The 19,243-nt window shown below is 37.4% G+C and overlaps 1 protein-coding gene and 1 long non-coding RNA gene across 4 annotated transcripts in view; one reads left to right on the plus strand and one right to left on the minus strand.

Annotated features, from left to right (window-relative positions):
- Positions 1-16,527, minus strand: part of LOC140344597 (uncharacterized) — a 60,340-nt gene extending 43,813 nt beyond the window's left edge. Inside the window, exon 1 of the long non-coding RNA XR_011923605.1 lies at positions 16,464-16,527. This is a non-coding gene — a long non-coding RNA (uncharacterized lncRNA). The remainder of the gene's footprint in view (positions 1-16,463) is intronic.
- TENM1 (teneurin transmembrane protein 1) overlaps positions 1-19,243 on the plus strand; it is a 591,240-nt gene that overhangs the window by 453,979 nt on the left and 118,018 nt on the right. For all 3 annotated transcript variants that reach the window (XM_072431864.1, XM_072431865.1, XM_072431866.1), the window contains 3 exons: positions 6,437-6,556; positions 6,792-7,053; positions 13,487-13,754. In XM_072431864.1, the coding sequence (XP_072287965.1) occupies positions 6,437-6,556; positions 6,792-7,053; positions 13,487-13,754 (650 nt within the window). The remainder of the gene's footprint in view (positions 1-6,436; positions 6,557-6,791; positions 7,054-13,486; positions 13,755-19,243) is intronic.

Raw genomic sequence — 19,243 nt, forward strand, 5'->3', positions numbered from 1 at the left:
TCCACCTCTAGCTCTGCATGTGAGTTCTGCATCCTCACAGCTCTGTGTGTACAAACCTCTATATCTCCTAAACTGTATGTCTGAATGACCTGTAATTTTCAGGGTGTATAGGGGACCCTCATAGATACTAGTTATTTAAATTTCAGCCCCCTAGCTTTAAAGAATTTCAAGACATGGGGGTCGCAAATGTAAAATGTTATGAAAATTGAACTTTGGGGTTGCTGTTTCAGAGGAAAGTGCAACTAGGAGTCCGAAATTGAAAGTGCAAATTGGGGACCCCGGAGCCACTAACATAGCAAGGAGCATTGGGGTGGGGCCCCTAAATATATACCTACCTGTCACAAATCTATACCTATGAAACTACTGTCTGCTTCTCTTCTTTGTACACCAATTTCTCTGAGAGTGGGGGTACAAAACTGAAAATATAGGTGCATGTGGCAGGCACATTCTCCGCTTACAATCTCATTACTACAGCATCATTAGAACATAAAACACTCTGCCCATCTAAATTGGCCTCCCTGCCCTGTTACACATTCCTGTCCATTTAACTAACATTCTGAACTCCAGTTGGGGAATGGGGAGGTGTAAGAAACCAAAAATATAGGTACAAGTGGGGAACATCTGTGACTAACATCCCCTAAAACTTCATCACTATAGTATCATTAGAAAATGAACTCTGCCCACTACATTTTATTGAGGTTGAGGTACAGGAAGGTTACAGTCATGTGTAACAAGAAAGTGCCCTTTTAAATGACAGTTTTTTTTAAATGTTGTAATGATGCCATGGTGATGAAAGGTGATCACCACAAGTGTCTCCCACTTCCACCTCTAGTTTTGTTTCACTGCACCTCCTAATTCTGGAGAAAATTGGGGTTTGAGGTAAGATGCAGACAGATATGTGTAACAGAGCAGGCAGCACATTTTGCTAGGTAGAGATTTATGTTCTCATAATGCCATAGTAATTACATTTTAGAAAGGTTTAGCCACAAGTGTCCCCCACTTGCACCTACAGTTTCAGTTTCCTATGCCTCAACGTGTACCTTAAAAATTTCAAGTTAATACAACCAACGGTTTGGGAGATCTGAAGGTTTGAACACAGCGAGTTGTTAGGTTGCAGAATTTGACAAGCAGCTTTTACACTCACATAGCTATCACACTGCGTTGCCGATGACATTACACACTGCGGACAAACGTCACAAACTGTTTTTATATAGAATATGGGCAGTGATGAGAGGGGGTCCCTGTCTGTCTTGTCCCTATCTGATATCACATGCATGATGCTATTAAAGCATCGCCACATTTTTAACATTATATTAACCTCCCAACCGTTAAGCCCGTACTTTTCCGTGCAAAAAAAGTTGCAATTATCGTTAACCCCGTACTTTTCTCACTATATTAAAATCTCACTTACCTGGTCCCGCTGTGCTCATCCAGCCTCGGGTCCGTGTTCCAGCGTCGTCCTCCAGCGTCGATCTCCCTCTCCAGAGTCGGGTGCCGTCTCCTATACCAGCGGGACCGGTAAGATGCCGGCCGGCATCTTGTGTTCCGCCGTCCCGCGTTGTTCTCCTTCCAGCGACGGGTGCTCTCTGAAACAAGAAGCCGGCCAGCGGAGGAAAAAAAAGCCGGCCGGCTTCTTGTGCGTGCGTGCGCGATAACGTCGGCGCGTGTGCGGGAAATTTAAATTGAAACTTATTCATTCATTTTGTATTGGATTGGATACAGGAGTTTGTATTCAATCCAACACAAAATGAATGAATGAGTTTCAATTAAAAATAAATACAAAGTGGTGCCTAGCACTTATGGCCTGTTACCAATCCTAGGTGCCCAGCACTTATGGCCTGTTACCAATCCTAGGTGCCCAGCACTTATGGCCTGTTACCAATCCTAGGTGCCCAGCACTTACTGCCTGTTACCAATTGACAGACATTCAAAACACCTAATAATCAGGATCTAAATTTTAAGTGCAACTACCTAAAAATGTATTAAAATATGAAGGGCAACCTAAACAGTCTATTCATTTTGTAACCCAGACAGATCTGTGTATTACACTGTATTTGGCAAACCTATAGCAGAATGCACAATAAATATTTTAATCATCTCTGCACCAACATGATTCCAAAAAAGCCTGGAGTACATCAGTTATTTAACAACCTATATTACGTAACTACCTTGCACTGATTTAATGGTTTGCTATGCAAAATTTATAAACATACAAAAAAGTGGGAAACTAACAGAACAAATTCACACTTTTTTTCTGTATATTTAGCAAGCAGGTAAAACGATATAGGCAAATGATATAGGTTTGTTGGTGGACTCTTTGGTAGATATCAATTTGTACAATTAGATTGTGATCAGTATAATTACAAGCATATGTTTAACTCATAATCCTTTATAAATGTTTCAGGTAATATCCAATTACTAGTAATATTACCAATACCAATTCAAAAATAACAGGAGCTGGATTAATTTTGCTGCAGTAAGGGTTTTAAATTTTTGAGTTAATTTAGTCCTTTAAAGATCAAATTAAATTCTATCACATTAAAATGATGGAAATGAATATCGTTTTTATGTTATAGAATTGTTTTAATAAGAGATTATAGAATCCCCTTTGTGCCATTCAGTAGGCTTTTTGCATTGAATGTGATTGAGAGATTCAAAGTTTTACCTCCAACAGTGCTTCTGCCTGCTGGATAAGGGCTTTTGGTATGATATTTAAATAATACAAAGAATAATGGCAGATGCAATTCATTTGTGACTGCTGAATATATTAGGTTTTATACTCATACAGATTGCTTTAAGAACACTCAGGTTAAACCTGCACCTCATGAATTCAGAAAGAAAGCAGTGCTGTCATTTTCTTGAGTTGATTTCCCAAAGTCCCTAAGGATAACTTCTTTTTCTAACCAGATCATCCCTCCAGGATAGGATTATAGCTCTGGGGAAGAATTATAAGTATAATCAGATTAGGTGTGTAAGGTGGGATGTGTATTTTTGTTAGATTAATTAAGCAATTATTGCTGTAGGAGATCTAGTTAAAGCCTTTAGGCTTATCTTTAAAAAATATATACAGCACTTGTGTTGCATTTTTGTTTGTAGTTTCTGTTGGTGGAACAAATATTTGAATGTAGTTATACAAAATACAAATAATTATATGTTGGTTTCCTCAGGGGATTCAGGGACCAAAGCTATTAAAATATAAATACACACAAAACCATATTACATGTGAGTCTTATATTTCAAATCATAGAAGAGAATCATTTAGAAGTAATATAGAATAATAATATATCACAGGAGAGAATATTATAGGATAGAGGAGTGTGTAAAAAATAAAGGATTAGTGGTCAAAGATTCACATAAGCATAGAAAACATATGGTGCAATGTACTGGTAGTAAATTAAAACTTACTTGGTATTCAGTAATAATTTATTACATGAAGTAGTATAAAAAGAGAGCTTTGGGACACTAGGTCAATAGGTGTTGAGGTATGAGAAAGCTGGATAAGTTTAGCGCCTAGATTGGAGGGGATAGTAATTATAGATGTAAAATAATAGGTCCTATTAAATTTTAATAGGTGAATTGAATCTTCTAGAGTGGCTCTGATATTGTTAGTATTCAGTTGATGTGATGGATATTCCTTGGGGTTATGACAGTAGTTCCTTTCAGAGTGTTTGGTATTTTAGAGATTTGATGAGGATCCCTACCATTTAGATTGGAACCCAGATATCAGTGTAGGAACCTAAATAATATTTTATTTTTTAAGTATCAATAAAAATTCAGAAATATTTAATATATAGACAGTCACTTTTTTATTGATGAGTAGTTGTGGAGAAAAATGTTCACACGTTCAGAATGAACTCTACAACTGATGGGGATTTCTGCACTTGTAATTTTTGGGAATTGCAGTTATCTTTGTTAGGTTCTTTGATACAGATGTTTTTTGATAACTAAATACTATTGTTTCATTTATGGTTGAAATCATGAGGTGTCCTCATATGTTGGGCAAACATTTTTGTCTTTCAAGCTGGAAGTGTTGCTTCCATTTGGGTTTCTTATTGGTTTATAATATTTTATGCTTCATTTCATGAACTGGCTACTTTTTTAAGGCCATAGTTATTAAATAATTGTAAATGTTATCATACATTTTTGGAGAAATGAGGGGGTAAACATGGCCTCCCCTGGAGACTAACCTCAATTTAAATGATTGCTGGACTCCCCTATTTGATCAGAAATTCTGATTGTCATTTTTTTTCTTTTCTTTAGCTATGTGTTAGCTTTCCATATGCTGCACATGGAGGTAACTTTTCCCCTTCCTACCATTCCCTTTCCAATACCACCCCCCTCCCCCCATCTCCTGTTCCAGGGTCCTCTATCACTCACCTAAGGTTGATATATTAGCATTAGAAGAGACACATTTTACTGACACTTCATATCCCAAGTGCCTGCATAAACGTTTCCCACAGTTTTCTTAGCAAATTCCCACAAGTTGCTGCTGTAGGTGAATGCACCATAACAGAACCCAGGTCCCAATGGACAGCATTTGAAGCTTTTTCCAGTCCATCCATACCGGTAGAAGTAATATTGTGGATTCTGCCCATCAAGAGACCTGCAATTATGTTTTGTCTTAATCATTGGCACTCTGGGATGGCCAAAAAACAAATCGTAATCTACATTCCATACAGTCACCTTTAACACCTCTATGGGACAACCCAGAAAACCCCCCTGGATGTGACAAACTACAGTTTAGATGGTGGCTAGACAAAAGGATTTACCGAATTGCAGATCTTTTGGATGGAAGGAATATATTGAGCACTACCACACTACAGTAAAAAATACTCACTCCCACCTTAAGAAACATTCAGGCTTATGCAAATTCTTAACATAGTACCCATCAGACTCCATAAGCTAAATAAAGACCTTTCACCCTTGTACTATAGAAAATGTGGTTAGAAGGGTAGTATGTTACATGCCTGGCTGGCATGTTGCCCGAAAAGTTAAAGGATTTTGGTTCGGAATCTACAACCTCATCCATTCAGTCACTCAAATCAACTTACCTAAATGATTAGAAATATCCTCATATGCACAGCTAGATGAGACGCTTCCAAAACCAAATGCCTGTTTGATTACATAAATCCTCCTAGCAGCACGAATACCAATAGCTTGCTAATTGGTATACCATTGGAATTCACTAAAAACAAACTGAACTGGATCATGACAAACCACAAACTGACATGTCTACCTAAAGATAAAATGCAAGCCTTTCATAACACATGGGATCTTTGAAATGTCTCAGCCTAGATAATGCACCAGGAACCTAATATCCCTCCTCCCCTCCAAATTATTTTGCATTTCCAAAGACCATTGAATGTCATAATAATGGAATACTGATGTGATGCAATATTTAGTTGGAAACTATTTAATTTTTGTTAAAAATAAAACAGTCCCTATTGCTATAATCTGGATTTTGTATGATGCATGACTTTAAAAATAAGTTTAACTCTTTGACTGCTCGAAATTTTTTGTTGGTATGTGATTATCTCAATTTTCCCCCCAAATATGTTGTAAAAAAATTATTTGAAAAAATAGTGTATAAAAAATATAAAAATGTGTGTGTTACTAATAAGAATAATCAATAAACAAATGCTTCCAATTGCATCAGACTTAAGGTATAGGGTAAAGTTCTTTGTTAAGAACAAGAAGGTTGGAAAGAAAAATGAAAGGTGAGTGAATAGATGGAGGATTGAAGTGAGATGGAATGAAGGACTGTGAGAGGGCAGATGTATACAGATAGGAAGGCGGACAAGAGGATAAATAAACAACTGACAGACTCACAAAAAATTAGAAGGAAGGATGGAAAGGTGACCACTGGAAATATTTGAAACCTAACCAAGCCAGTCATCTACTGGACTACTTTGCTGCAAGAGGATCACCAGGTAGCAGCCCCCAGGCTTTCCCCACCAGGGGGTGACAGCAATCAGAAGACTTCTGCTTGTGAATAGTGATGAATCCGGAAAATAGTGAGCCAAGATAGCTGGACTGGCTCAAGGCTGGTAGCAGGCAAGGCAAGGTCAGGTAACAGGCCAACGTCAGGGCAGCTGGCAGGCAAGGCAAAAGTCAGGTAACAGGGAAAGGTCAAGGCAGGCAAGGCAAGGCCAGGTAACAGGCCGAGGTCAGGACAGGCAGCAGACAAAGCAGTGTCAGGTAACAGGTCGAGGTCAAACACAGAGAATTAAAAAAAAAGACTTTTTGGCAAAGAGGCAGGAAGTGCACTGAGGATCCAGCAACCTGGGTTTCTGTACTGGGGATGCCGAGAATGGTGTAACATTCAGGGCTACAGAGAAGCAGGTGATGCTGCAGTTTGCTGAGCAGATGGGAGTGGTAACATGAATACTCCATGATATGGTCCTGATTTTCTGTCATTTTTTTTGTTTGTTTTCAGTCGTGCCTGTGTTGTTCGTGGTCAGGTGATTGCTGTAGATGGGACACCACTTGTGGGAGTTAACGTCAGCTTTGCACATCATAATGACTATGGATATACCATCAGCCGTCAAGATGGAAGGTACATTTGATTACTTTTTCTTTTTCTTAGGTTTCCTAAAAAATGCCTAATTATTCAAATATAGACATTATTTAACTGAATCTTACATTTGTGACTTAAAACTTGGTATGGTAGGCCATGTTTATTTTTTTTAGAAACAATCACTAAGCAGCAAGCTGTGCAGCACGTTTAGTTTTATTTTTAATGACATCATACCTTTGTTTTATTTAATGATTTTTTTTTCTTATATTTTTAGTTTTGACCTTGTCACTATTGGTGGTATCTCAATCACACTTCTTTTTGAGAGGTCGCCTTTTGTCACTGTGAAGAGGACATTGTGGTTACCCTGGAACAGATTTGTTGTTGTTGACAAAGTGATAATGCAGAGGTCAGAAACTGAGTCTCCATTATGTGATATGAGCAGTTTTATCAACCCAAATCCAATTGTTCTATCTTCGCCATTAACAAAATTTGCTGGATCCTGTGCACAGAGAGGATCGGTTATCCCTGAATTGCAGGTAATTTAATTATGGTGAACCATCACAGTTTAGATGCTTGTACATAAAAACTGGTTTGGAACAAGATAAGAAATAAAAAGGTAAAAGGCTGTGGAAAAAAAATCAGGCATTTGGCATAATCTTTTTAATAAGAGACAAGTCTCGTATATTTTAGGGAAAATGTGTATTGGTTTGTATATGAGAATATTGCAGCATGTTTATTGCTTAAAGCCCAGCTCCAGATTAAAATTAAATACCTTAATGAAGGATGGTCAGAGAAAGTTGCTCAGTTACCCTTTTCAATCACTTTACAGCTTTAGACAAAATTTTATGAGCTAGTTAACATGGGTACCTCCTTTTTTCACACGATACCCCACACATTTCAGCCTGCTTCTTAGGAGCCTGGGAGTCACAGACATACTATATATATATATATATATATATATATATATATATATATATATATATCAGCACTATAGGGAGGGTGTCACTAAAGCTGTGGCTTCCCTCTGTATATGAGCAAATACAAAGTCAAATGTGTTTATTTTCATAGCCCATAGGCTAAGGTAGTGAAATGGGTAATGGGAACGTTTCTCCAATAAAAACATTTTTGGTATACAACAAAAGGGATGTGGCTAAGTTTGTCTATGGGTAACCTAATCCAATAGCAATAATCAAACATATTTATAAAATGAGCACTCCCCAATGTCTGTAGAAAAACAAAATGAGAAATATAACACATTATTAGGGTGTGAAGAATTAGCAATATTGCTCCTCCACCATCAGAGCCAAGAAATTAAGAAGTTGTGGGCCATGAATCTTGCAGAGCCATTCATCTTGAAGCTAAGCTTTAAGTTTTATGCCTAATTGACTCACTTAAGTGGCTCTATCCTCTCCAGGACCAAACAGTAGGCCTGCCAACTAAATAGATCAACCAAATAGCCAACCAAATAGATCAGGCAATTTTCTGGCACTTAAAGAGTTTACTTGCTGACTACAAATTCCTGCTGTGCAATAAATTATCATAGTAATGAATCTCTAGGAATGTGTGGGGGCAAAGCAGAGTTGGCAACCTTTCTGCTAGAGATTTGAAGACTCAGAATGGCTTAGCACTTCTACTTCTTTTTTGTTATTGTTATTGCATTATATTTATGAAGAAAACCTTTCTGATATATACTCCCCAGAAGCAGGGTTACTGTGACTAGAATTGGTGTAAAGTGGTTACAATAACAGAAATACAGAGGTCAGCCTTTTCTCCTAACATTCCAAAACACAAACATTTTGGTTCCCCTTTTAGCAAAGTCAAATTGAACATACACTTTTTAATGTACTAGTTTTAGTTTAGTCATTAGGGTTAGGTATGTATTTGGTCTGTGAAGCAAAATATAAGCACATACTGTGTATCATAAAATAAATCATTTTAGTAATACAACTCCATTTTTATCACTTCTTTTAGTAAAACATGGAAGCTAAGCAAATTCCTGTAAATCTATATTTTCACATTGATACATTTTGCATGTACAGCAAAATTGTAGCCTTCATATTTATATCTTCCATCAGGATCCTGCATATAGCTATAAACTATAGTAAATAGTGATTTCCTGTACAAATTCCTGTGCCGCATTTATGTTTTGTAGAATAAACCTGGGTTGCTATGTATATCCTCCCTACTGGAAAATAACTCTGTAGCTCATGCAGATGAATCACTAGAAAGCTTCTAGAATGGCACAATCCTGAGTTTGGCCCTTAAGATTTACTTCATGCAGGTTTAATATACATCCTCTTATCCTGACATACTTATTGCTGCTTTTCTTTTATCATCTCCACAGTCAATAACATAAATCTATGGAGCCTCAGCCAGCCACAAATACATCTACTTACTTTTCATCTACTCCAGATGCTAACTTTGTAAATCTAGCTCAGCTATTGTCATTGCCTATTCTATTATACTGTTCACTGTTCTCTAAAGATAGTGAACAACTATCTTCATTTTAATATTACTATAAAATGATGCTATACCAAACTGTAATTTATGATTTATTGTCTGTATATACCATAATTCAGGTTTGCTGGATCACCAAGATTTACTGGTGAAAGTGTATCCTCTCCAGTCTTGGAGAGCTTTAAAAACTCAGCCCCAAATTCAGAGCCTGCAACTGAAGTGGCTGCAGTGGACTGATCACACAAAGGAGGAAGATTGGTAAGCAAGGGAAAGAGTAAAGGTGCGTACACACTTCCAATTTTTATCGTTCAAAACGAACGACGAACGATCGATTGGGCAAAAAATCGTTAGTAAAAAAGTAACCAACGACGCCGACAAACGAGGAAAGTCGTTGGAAACGAACGACCGGACCGGCGGATCGGATTGGACGACGATGGTTGAACATCGTTCGTGTGTACGGTCGTTCGTTGATCGTCCATGGTCTGAGCATGCCTAATGAACGAACGTTCGGTCACTTTCCTGTCGTGCACATCGTTCCTCTATCGCTCAAACGATCGTATCTATTGTGTGTACAATATCTACGAACGATCGTGTCGTTATCTCTATGTGCAGGATCGGTGCTATACGATCGTTCGTAGATATCGTGCAGGATCGTTCGTCGTTCGTTTTCCAACGATAATAATTGGAAGTGTGTACGTAGCTTTAGGTAAAAGTCCTGTTTAAAAACCTGTAGACAAAAGAGAGGATAGAACCCTTGTAGTACAGGGGAAACCCTAATGGATCTGTAGTATTTAAGTATTTAGCCAGCTATGAATTTTATGTGCCCATGTAAAGAGAATGAGAAATTTTGGCCACACAATAGAATCGATTGGTTAAAGAAAGTTGGATGCTCACTCAAAGGGAAATTATGTTCACCTTGAATTCCCTGTTATGTTTATGAACATGTAAAGCTGATTTGTAAGCCACCCCAAATGCCACATTTATATTTTATGTATAAACTGCATTTACTACCTGTGAATTCCAAACCTTTAAGGAAAGAATCATTTACTCTTAAACAGTGCATCAGATAAATGTGCAGCTAATGAAACATTCAATACATTGAAATTTAATTACTTTCAAACTTTTTCATTTTTATTTTATGAAGTTGTCATATTCTGATTTAAATTTCCTTTTCTGGCCTTAGGTTAACATTCTTGTTGCCTTCCCCTTCCTACTTCAGTTGACTTATTATCCTTAGAATCACACTGAGAAGATCATATTTTTTAGCTACGCAATTAACTACAAGTCTGGGAGTAAAAAGATTGAAAAAAAACAATTTGTACACTGTGTCAGTTCTCCCATAACAAATGACTAGAAAAGTAGACTGTCAATCTAGTTGGTTCTAGGTAGGAGGACTCAAAAAGTTTATTAGTAGGTACACAGTAGAATATTTCTCCAACAAAAACTCACTGTGCAGGGAGAGCAACACAATAGAGAGCCTGGCCAACTTGCAGACAGGCTGTCATTCCAGAGCTACCTAAAGTAGAGTTATCTTTAAAGTTTAATGTATTTCAGCTCTGCGATTCATTGTTCTATGTGAGTGCCTTTAGGCAAACTGAGGCAAATGACAGTTGGTTGTGCTCATCTTTTGGATTATTGGAAATGTCCAGACTTGAAGCCATTAAACTTGTGTAAGACACAGTTATATAAGGCTACTGACAAATTGTAATGATAGACACAATATTCCATTGGCCTGCTATTCCACTACACCATCAGAAAATGTTGTACATTTTATACAGGGCACTAAAGATTCCACAGTAAATAGGACGTGCCAATAAAGTTATTCCATGTTCATTCAACTAATTTACATGTTGGATAACATAGAGAGACCTTGTTCGGGTAGACATGGAGAATGACCCCTTTTCTATAGTGCAAACAACAATTGCTCCAATTTGTTGTTTGCTTTATTGCAATTGTAACCTCTCTTACAACCAAATTGCCAGAACATTGGCATAGACCTTTAAAATATTAAAAGGTATTTTGTACATTGCTGAATAGGAACATTTGGAGCAACAAGTCAGGAGTAAGGACATCTTGATTGCGCTTTTCTCATACAACCTTGTTTTGTTCTTTTATTTGGAACAATATTAAATATGCTTTCTAGTTTGACTTCAGTTAGTTCAACGCATATCACTTAATGGACATACAGTGCTGTAATAGAATTTAAAAATTCATAGGATGGGCACAGCGAGATGGACAAAGTCTGAACACAAGAAAAGAAAGGTAACAAGTTTTCCAGTAAATTGGGGTTATACAGATGTGTTGCCTAGGTTCCTATGTTCAATCTAGTAGGATAAAAAAGGAGAATGTCTTGGTATATTGAAAAAAAATGGGGTCAGCTGCTGTTCTGTACACAGCAACCTGCTGTAAAACAGTAACACATTGTATATCCCAAAATACATTCTGTTCTATGACACACCAAAGGGTTTCCACTACTTAAATATTTATTGGTTTCACACAAAGCGATTGTTGTGTAATAGGCAACAGTGTTACCAATAAACACATGATCTTCCTGCAATAATTGAAAATGAATATGGGGACCAGTTGTCAATGATTCATGTATGAAAAAAGGCAATTTCAGCAAGATTACATTCACCCAATAGTTTCTGGCAGGATTACTCCTATTTAATATGACATTCACTGGCCAATTCTTGTTAGGTTGAACCATGCCAGGTGGAATCTTGACAAAACAGCATCGGATCATTTTTACCTGCAGCTGAATCTTTGTGGAAATGTTTTTGCGTGAACCTTGGTAAATAAAGGGAGTTGATCTATTTCTATGCTGACAATTGCTTTCCATGCTACTGAAACTGTGTTTATACAGTCTTAGCACTAGGAGTGTTGTTTTTTTTCTTTAAAAAAAAATGTTATTAAAGAATAAATGTTAAGTGTTAAAAACAATGAAACAAGATAGCATGCCCAACCACCCCCAAGAATAAACCAGCTCAGCACCATCTTGGTATGCAGACTGGTATCCCCATAACAAAGAAATAGCAAGCATGCAACTGTCCTGCTATGCTATTATTAACCCATATGTCTGATCTTCCACTGCTGGAGTGGACCACTCTGGAAAATCTTCAGACATCCCTGGCCCCCTGAAAGATAAGTTTTAGGTAAAAATAGGATACATACATTTTATGTGGTTTGTTTTACAATTTCTCAAAAGTCAAAAAGTGATCTTTTGAGAGTTCCATTAAGTTTCAAAGTGTGTGGTTTCCTCCCATCTATGTAGTAGATGCCCGCGCCACCTTGCCTTCACCTCCACCTGGGCACCAGTCAATGCCAGGTTTGAGCTGTATCTGCAAGGGGGGGGGGGGGGGAGTATTCACACGCTCATATGATGATTTTTTTCCCTAAATATTATTTTCTTTACTTTTTCATATATAGGTAAAATATAAATGCAATAATTTAACCATGGCACTGAATATGTATTTACTATTACTATTGTGCAAAACATTACATGGGTAAATGTTGGAATTTTAGAACAAATCTACATTTGCTGAGTATGTAAAAGGATGGAGTTCAAAAATTCTAATCTGGAAAACAAAATCAGGGAATATCTTGTTGTATCATTCATAAATATGCACCTATAGGTTTGAAAAAGTCTTTATTTTCAAAAAGATTTTATTCTACTCTGGCAAGTGGCTTACAAGCTCTATTGAGATGGGATATTGTGGACTTTGCCTCCTGGCAATATCCATTGTCAAGCTGCAACAAAATTAATATAGGGGTGCTCTAGTATGGCATAAGAAAACTTAGGCTATGTACATGTAATTGTTGTTGGAAAGGATCTTTAGAACGATGGAGCGGCACTCCGCTACGCTCTCTCCCCTTCACTTGTATTCATTCGTCATCCTTTGATCCCCTGGGACGGTCATTCAGATGATGGACAACAAGCACTGTACACACGCAAGATTCTCGCCCGATATCATCCCTGAGCTGATTATCAAACGAGAACGTTGCACGTGTGTACGTACCTTTACTACCGAACACCTAGGTTTGCCAACCTCAGCTCCACAACCATGACAAAAAAAGGTCTACAATAAAGGACCTGCCAGGTCTTACTTTTTATTCAAGAGTTTAGTTATGCTTTAACATTGAAATAGTGTATCTAATCTTTGCCTGTTCAGACTCATTCTATAGGTCTATTCCTCTAATCAGATGCAGGGGCATTCTGTGTGAACATTTTTTTTTACTGACTGAAAACCTTTTCATAGGATGAAGGTCACAGAAAAAAAATGGCACAGCTACGCCAGGGAGGATATGACCTTGGTGGGAAAATCATGCCACTAGGCTTCTGGTAGACACCGTGTCCTTAGGTAATCACAAGGGGAAAACTCTAGAAAATGTACTTTGTGCTATACTTACACTTTCCAACATTTTGACAAAAGATGTGTAATTCAAAAGTATGTAAAGTGAGGTAATAGTGTTGAATTTTCTCTATATGACTCTTTTCCTTGCTGTTTTTTACAGGTGGTACAAGAAGAAATTCCAGTTCCATCTAGTTTTCTCAAACTTAGCTATCTCAGCAGCCGAACCCTTGGATATAGGAGTCTCATACATATTATCCTCACCCATGCAACTATTCCTATTGGATTAAGCAAAGTACATCTGATTGTGGCAGTGGAAGGAAGAATTGTACAGAAATGGTTTCCTGCTGCTATCAACCTGTTTCACACCTTTGCTTGGAACAAGACAGATATTTATGGGCAGAAAGTGTCAGGCTTGACAGAAGCCCTAGGTATAGTATAGATTCTTGGGTATTTTATGCTACCCTAAAGTGTATCTTCAGGTAAAATTCATCTGGCCTTTAAATGATTTCCATAAGAAAGTCCAAATATTGTAAAATTTTCTATACTATGTGAGCTTATCATAGTGTGCATTAGTAGCTACAACTTTATTTCCTGCCTAAGGAATTCCCAACACCATGTAGCTCTTTTTTTCAAATATTGTCACTGATCTACCCCTTTCATTCATTAGATATCACTCCTTTCCTTCACAAAGGTTCCTTATCACATTTGGGCATTACCACAGCTCCCATTTTTTTCATCAGACCCCTTTCACTAGTCCTGATCTATCTGCATTGCCTGAAAAAGCACAGAAATGTTAGGCATTTTAATAAAGCAGAACGTGTATTTATTCATTTCATTAGTGTTTTGATGCAGGTTGAAATGCACTGATTAGAAAATTGCTTGTTGACCCTTTCATGTCCCAGCCAAGAGCTTGAGTTCTAGTATTGACACTGCAATTTTATTATATCATGAATCTGAAATACCCTTAAGCCTTGTTTGCGAGTCTCTGATCCTAAAAAATAATACTTGGCACTTGGCTCATCAAACACTTGTGTAGGTCTCATATATATATATATATATATATATATATATATATATTTAAAAAACCTGAGGGTATAATTACTAAATAAACACATTTTTATATATATATATATATATATATATATATATATAAAAATATAAAAAAGACATTGGGTGGTCAGGAAGCATAGGGTCTACATTGCATTACATATTCATTCATTTGCATGCATTATTATATTCCAGGATGTTTTCATAATTTATTTACCTAATGAAACAAAGTCATAATCAAAGGTTAATTTAAAAAAATGGATATTTTGTAAAAGAATTTGAATTTTGTGTGTCAGCACTTAACAGACACTTAGTTCAGAAGCTCAAGCTCCAATTTACATATACTACTAAATAAGTCTTAGAAGTGACTGGCCTGCATCCCACTCTCTTCTTGGCATATCATAAAGAAGAAGCAGACTTTCTTTGGTTTGTAATTAGCTCACAGTGAGGATTGTATACAGTAACTGACACCACACTGCCTAATTAATAATATGTTAAGACAAACATCTGTCCTAATTGCATTTATTAAAATAATGTACCTGTTCCCACTTACATATAAATTCAACTTAAGAACAAGCCTACAGTCCCTATCTCGTATGTAACCCAGGGTCCACCTGTAGTATAGTACATGCTTGTACATTTTGGCTATCTGTAAGGGTGGCAGGCTTCCCACTGGCCAGCAAAGTAGAAGGCATTCTTTCTTTTGACTACCACAATAATATACTTGGCATTGTGAATAAAGTTATTATAGGTGGGGTTCCCTGAAGACCTGAAAGTTATTTTAATAGATTCACCCATATTAAAAACTTTTAGAAACACTTCTGTAGAGGCTCATTTTAAATCACTGTATCTAATACAGTAGTAAAGATAAGGAAGAACAAGCATAAATTTTTTTTTTATTAAAGTTCCAAAAATCTTTAAAGCATTATAATTGTATAGTTGCATATACATATTACAATGCAGAAAACAATTAATGCTACTTATATTTCTTATAGATTAAATAAAAAGAATGTCTGGGTAAATGATAAAATCAGACAGGCACTAAGGGCTACAAATCCTTAAAGAGGACATATCACCAAAATGTTTACTTTTTTTTAAAAGGGTAGACAATAAAATATTACTCTGTTTTGTAGGCCTGATGCTATTTTTGTAACACCCTGTTCTTAACATGGCTCTCTATCAGTTGTCTTTATGTGTAATTCTATTCCTTTAGCCTTTTCTTCCTGATATAAAGGCTGTCATAAAGGCTTCCTGATACTTTGCTATTTATAATAGACAGCTTACCAGGAATATTCTTCACTATCCTTGCACTTTGTCATATGTCTAATCTGGGCCTGGCAGATTTATTGCCCACCTTAATTACAAATTTCTTTAATCATTTATCTTTTTTAGGTTTCTGTAATGAGCAACTTCTGAAGATGGAATATGTTCAGTTACAGCATAACCATCCTTTAATATATTCAAAAAGACTTCTGTTTAAGAATAAATTTACTTTTAATTATATTACCTGTCAACAGGATTCACAATTCAGAAAGGGATGACTGCTTGATCTCTATATTTTTATTAAGCATGTTATGTCTACAAAATAATAAGACTCATTAAGTTGAAGGGCTTAGTAAAAGTGTTAGAGGGAGCCGACACTGAGAGGAAAGGAGGGGTGACTTTGCTGCCCTTCTTGTAAAAATACTAGTTGTATTGTCTCTGGTTTCTGGTGATTTCCATATCGTTGGGTAAAATTTAATAAAGACATAAAAAATGTTAACTAAGCTCAAACTGTCTTTAGTTCAATTAGATGTTGGCAAAAGAACAGAAATCTCCACAAAAATGGAAGGGGGGGGGGGTGCATCCAAGTAAATGACAGGATTTTTAATGGCAAACGGTGTCCACATATTACGCAGGACTATACAGAGTCAACACAACAAGAGTGGAACACCACTTTTTATCCCACGTAAACACACCTAGAACATACAAACTGCAAGTAGTGTTATAGCTGACATTCAAACCTGGGACCACATGTCGTGGGGACAAACAGAGTAGCGGAGTTAGTTCCCCACCCAACTCACAACAAAAAAATACACTTGTCATAATACCTGTCAGTTCCCAAACTGGTCTCTGCTAAACCATCCTGCTGTATCCCGTGCCTGTGTACCCAAGCGCAGCACTCATTCTCTGTCTCTGGCTGACAGAACATGCACCACTTCCTGTCTTGCTCACACTGACACAGCACAGAGAGGAGGAGCTCCTTAAAGGGGCAGAGGCTATTCAGCACTAATGGAGGCTGGTGCTGTGACTTTTCACCAGCTCCCTTTATACCCTGCATTGCTCCCTTGTGATTTCTGACCTGACATGTCCCTGGAACTTTACAACATCTGTCTGCCGCCTGCCCTGTGCCTGCAATCTGACCATGTCTGTCTGCCGCCTGCCTTGACCTGTGCCTGGAATCTGACTTTGTCTGTCTGCCGCCTGCCCTGACCTATGCCTGAAATCTGACCAAGTCTGTCTGCTGCCAGCCCTGACCCTCGCTTTGTCCTGTACTACATCCCCGACACCTGTCTCTTCACTGAGGCTGCTCCAGTCTTCCTGTTAAGGTAGGGTGACCCCAAGGGTCGCAATGTGGTGACCCATAGCAGCAAAGAGCACAGTGGCCTCCAGGCTACTGGCCCATCACCCCTTGCGGGGTGCCCCGGTGTAGTTCTGGTGTCACTTAGACTCCGCACCTTGGGTTATCCTGTGCTACCTGCCTGGGGAGATCCTGACAACATCTCATCGAATTTTGGTTAAATGGCTTGTAGGCCTTTTAATACACTAATAAATAAACCATTTAAATAAGCACACAAACAAACATTTTTCCCCAAACATTATCATCTGGTTACCGGTCCTCGAAGTTCCCCCCTTTCTATTAACCCCTTTTGAGATCTGCTCCACCAAGATATGTTTGCTCCCAGCCACATCATACCAAGCTTGGGAACAATATCACCACAAAGCGCAGTCCCACCACTATAACCATGATCCTTAACACACTCTTTTTGGAGTGTGCAGTCATGCAGGTCTATACTGGTTATATACACTGTGACTATAACTCTGTTGGGCTACTCACTATGGTCCGTGCAGATTCTGCATAGTATAACTTCCTTAAACAGAGCTCCTTCAGGTTCTGCACTAGCAAAGAATTAAGCCAGCTTTACATAGTATGCGCTGTGCTGTTTGTTATATACTTCGCACAACTCCTGTGCTGTATGTTATGTATTACACACTGCTACACTTCATACACTATGCTGTGCATAATGTACTGCACACGCTTACACTGTTTGCAGTGTATTGTACCTTTTATATACTACGCTGCTATGCTTTATATATAACGATATATACCCAAAAGTTGGACCAACAGTCAAACTTATGTCTAAAAAGAACAAATTTGTAGGCTAAAAATTCCGAGCTCTAACTACTTTTTTCACCCACAAAGAAAAATAATAAAATCATTGGATTTGTATGACTGCCAGGTAAATAGAGCAAATAAATTGACAATCAAAGTTTGCATGCTTTTAAATAAAAAAGACATGTCAAACACAGTTTGACAGGTTCTTTTTAAAGAGAGGGTTTTAGTTAGGTAGTAGGCCTTCTCCTTTTCAATTATGTTAGTAAAGTATATTCCCAGTGTACCCCAAGCATTTTTTTAGCTAGTCAATAAGCACATATTTTACATCAATCAGAAAAAACTATATGAAAATCATGCTGGTCCTTGACAGCTGCTTTGAAAATAATTTCATCAGGCAATACAACATTACGTAAATGTCAAGTGAAAAAAGTCCTGGACACAGTGTATGATTGGGAAAGCACAGAAGGTGCCTGTTCCCTTTTGATGAATTCTTAATCGCTATTCTTCTACACCACAAAATGAATTGATGGGTTATGAAATCTGAAAATGAACGGTAGTCAAGTTATTAATAGAGGATTTGGAAAAAAGCCATGGAAAGAATCAATGACTTTTTTTAAGTTAATTTAATCTAGCTGCCTTCCTGTTGAAGAGTTCATTTTGAGACCTCCTGAGCATTGCTGCAAATGTTTATGGCTCATTTCAGCATCAGAAGCTTAAAAAGCGTCTCTTAATCCAACTACATTTATAGGCTAATTAAATAAAAAGAGCAAATCACTAGTACAAAATGCAGTAACCTACAGCAACTTAATTTTACTGTACTAAAATTAGATTAGGATATACAATGAATGACCTTATAGGTGACTGCTGTTTACTTTTTGCATTATTGAACGTATCCATGAAAGTTCAGGTTTTTGACTCAGAATAGCTTTCTTCAAGAGGTGTGTGGGAAAAGGGTAACCTAATAGGCAAGCAGTAATACATTTTAAAAGGCTGATCTGTCTGCAACCGCCCTATACAACTCCTAATTAGTAAGGAATTCTATCCCATTTACCATCCAGAAATGGAAGGGAGCAGGCCAGAGCTGCACCTTACTACCATTGGTTGATGTTTGCATAATTTAGCAATGAAGGCCTTCTTTAATAAAGCTAAAACTAGCTGCAACACCTTATAAAACAAGGGGGCAGTTTTACAAGTCAAGTAGAAAATTAAAGTATTAATGTTTTATATCTGTTTACTATACTGTATATGCAAGGTCTTTCTTTTTTAAATATGTTGTACAGGATTGTCCATTACACAGGATTTGAAGATGTTGTATGGGACTGACCATTACACAGGATTCAAAGAGCTTTATAGGTCCTCTAAAAATGACCCAGCTTTAACTGAAATGCTATAAAGTTTTTAAGAAGAGAGCAAATGGAGAGAAGGTGGAGTTAGTCCATGCACTCTGCTTCAAAACTTTGACCTTTAACTACTAAACTCTGCAAACAATGTGCT

This window comes from Pyxicephalus adspersus, chromosome Z (genome assembly GCF_032062135.1).
Source record: "Pyxicephalus adspersus chromosome Z, UCB_Pads_2.0, whole genome shotgun sequence".
Classification (NCBI taxonomy): Eukaryota; Metazoa; Chordata; class Amphibia; order Anura; family Pyxicephalidae; genus Pyxicephalus; species Pyxicephalus adspersus.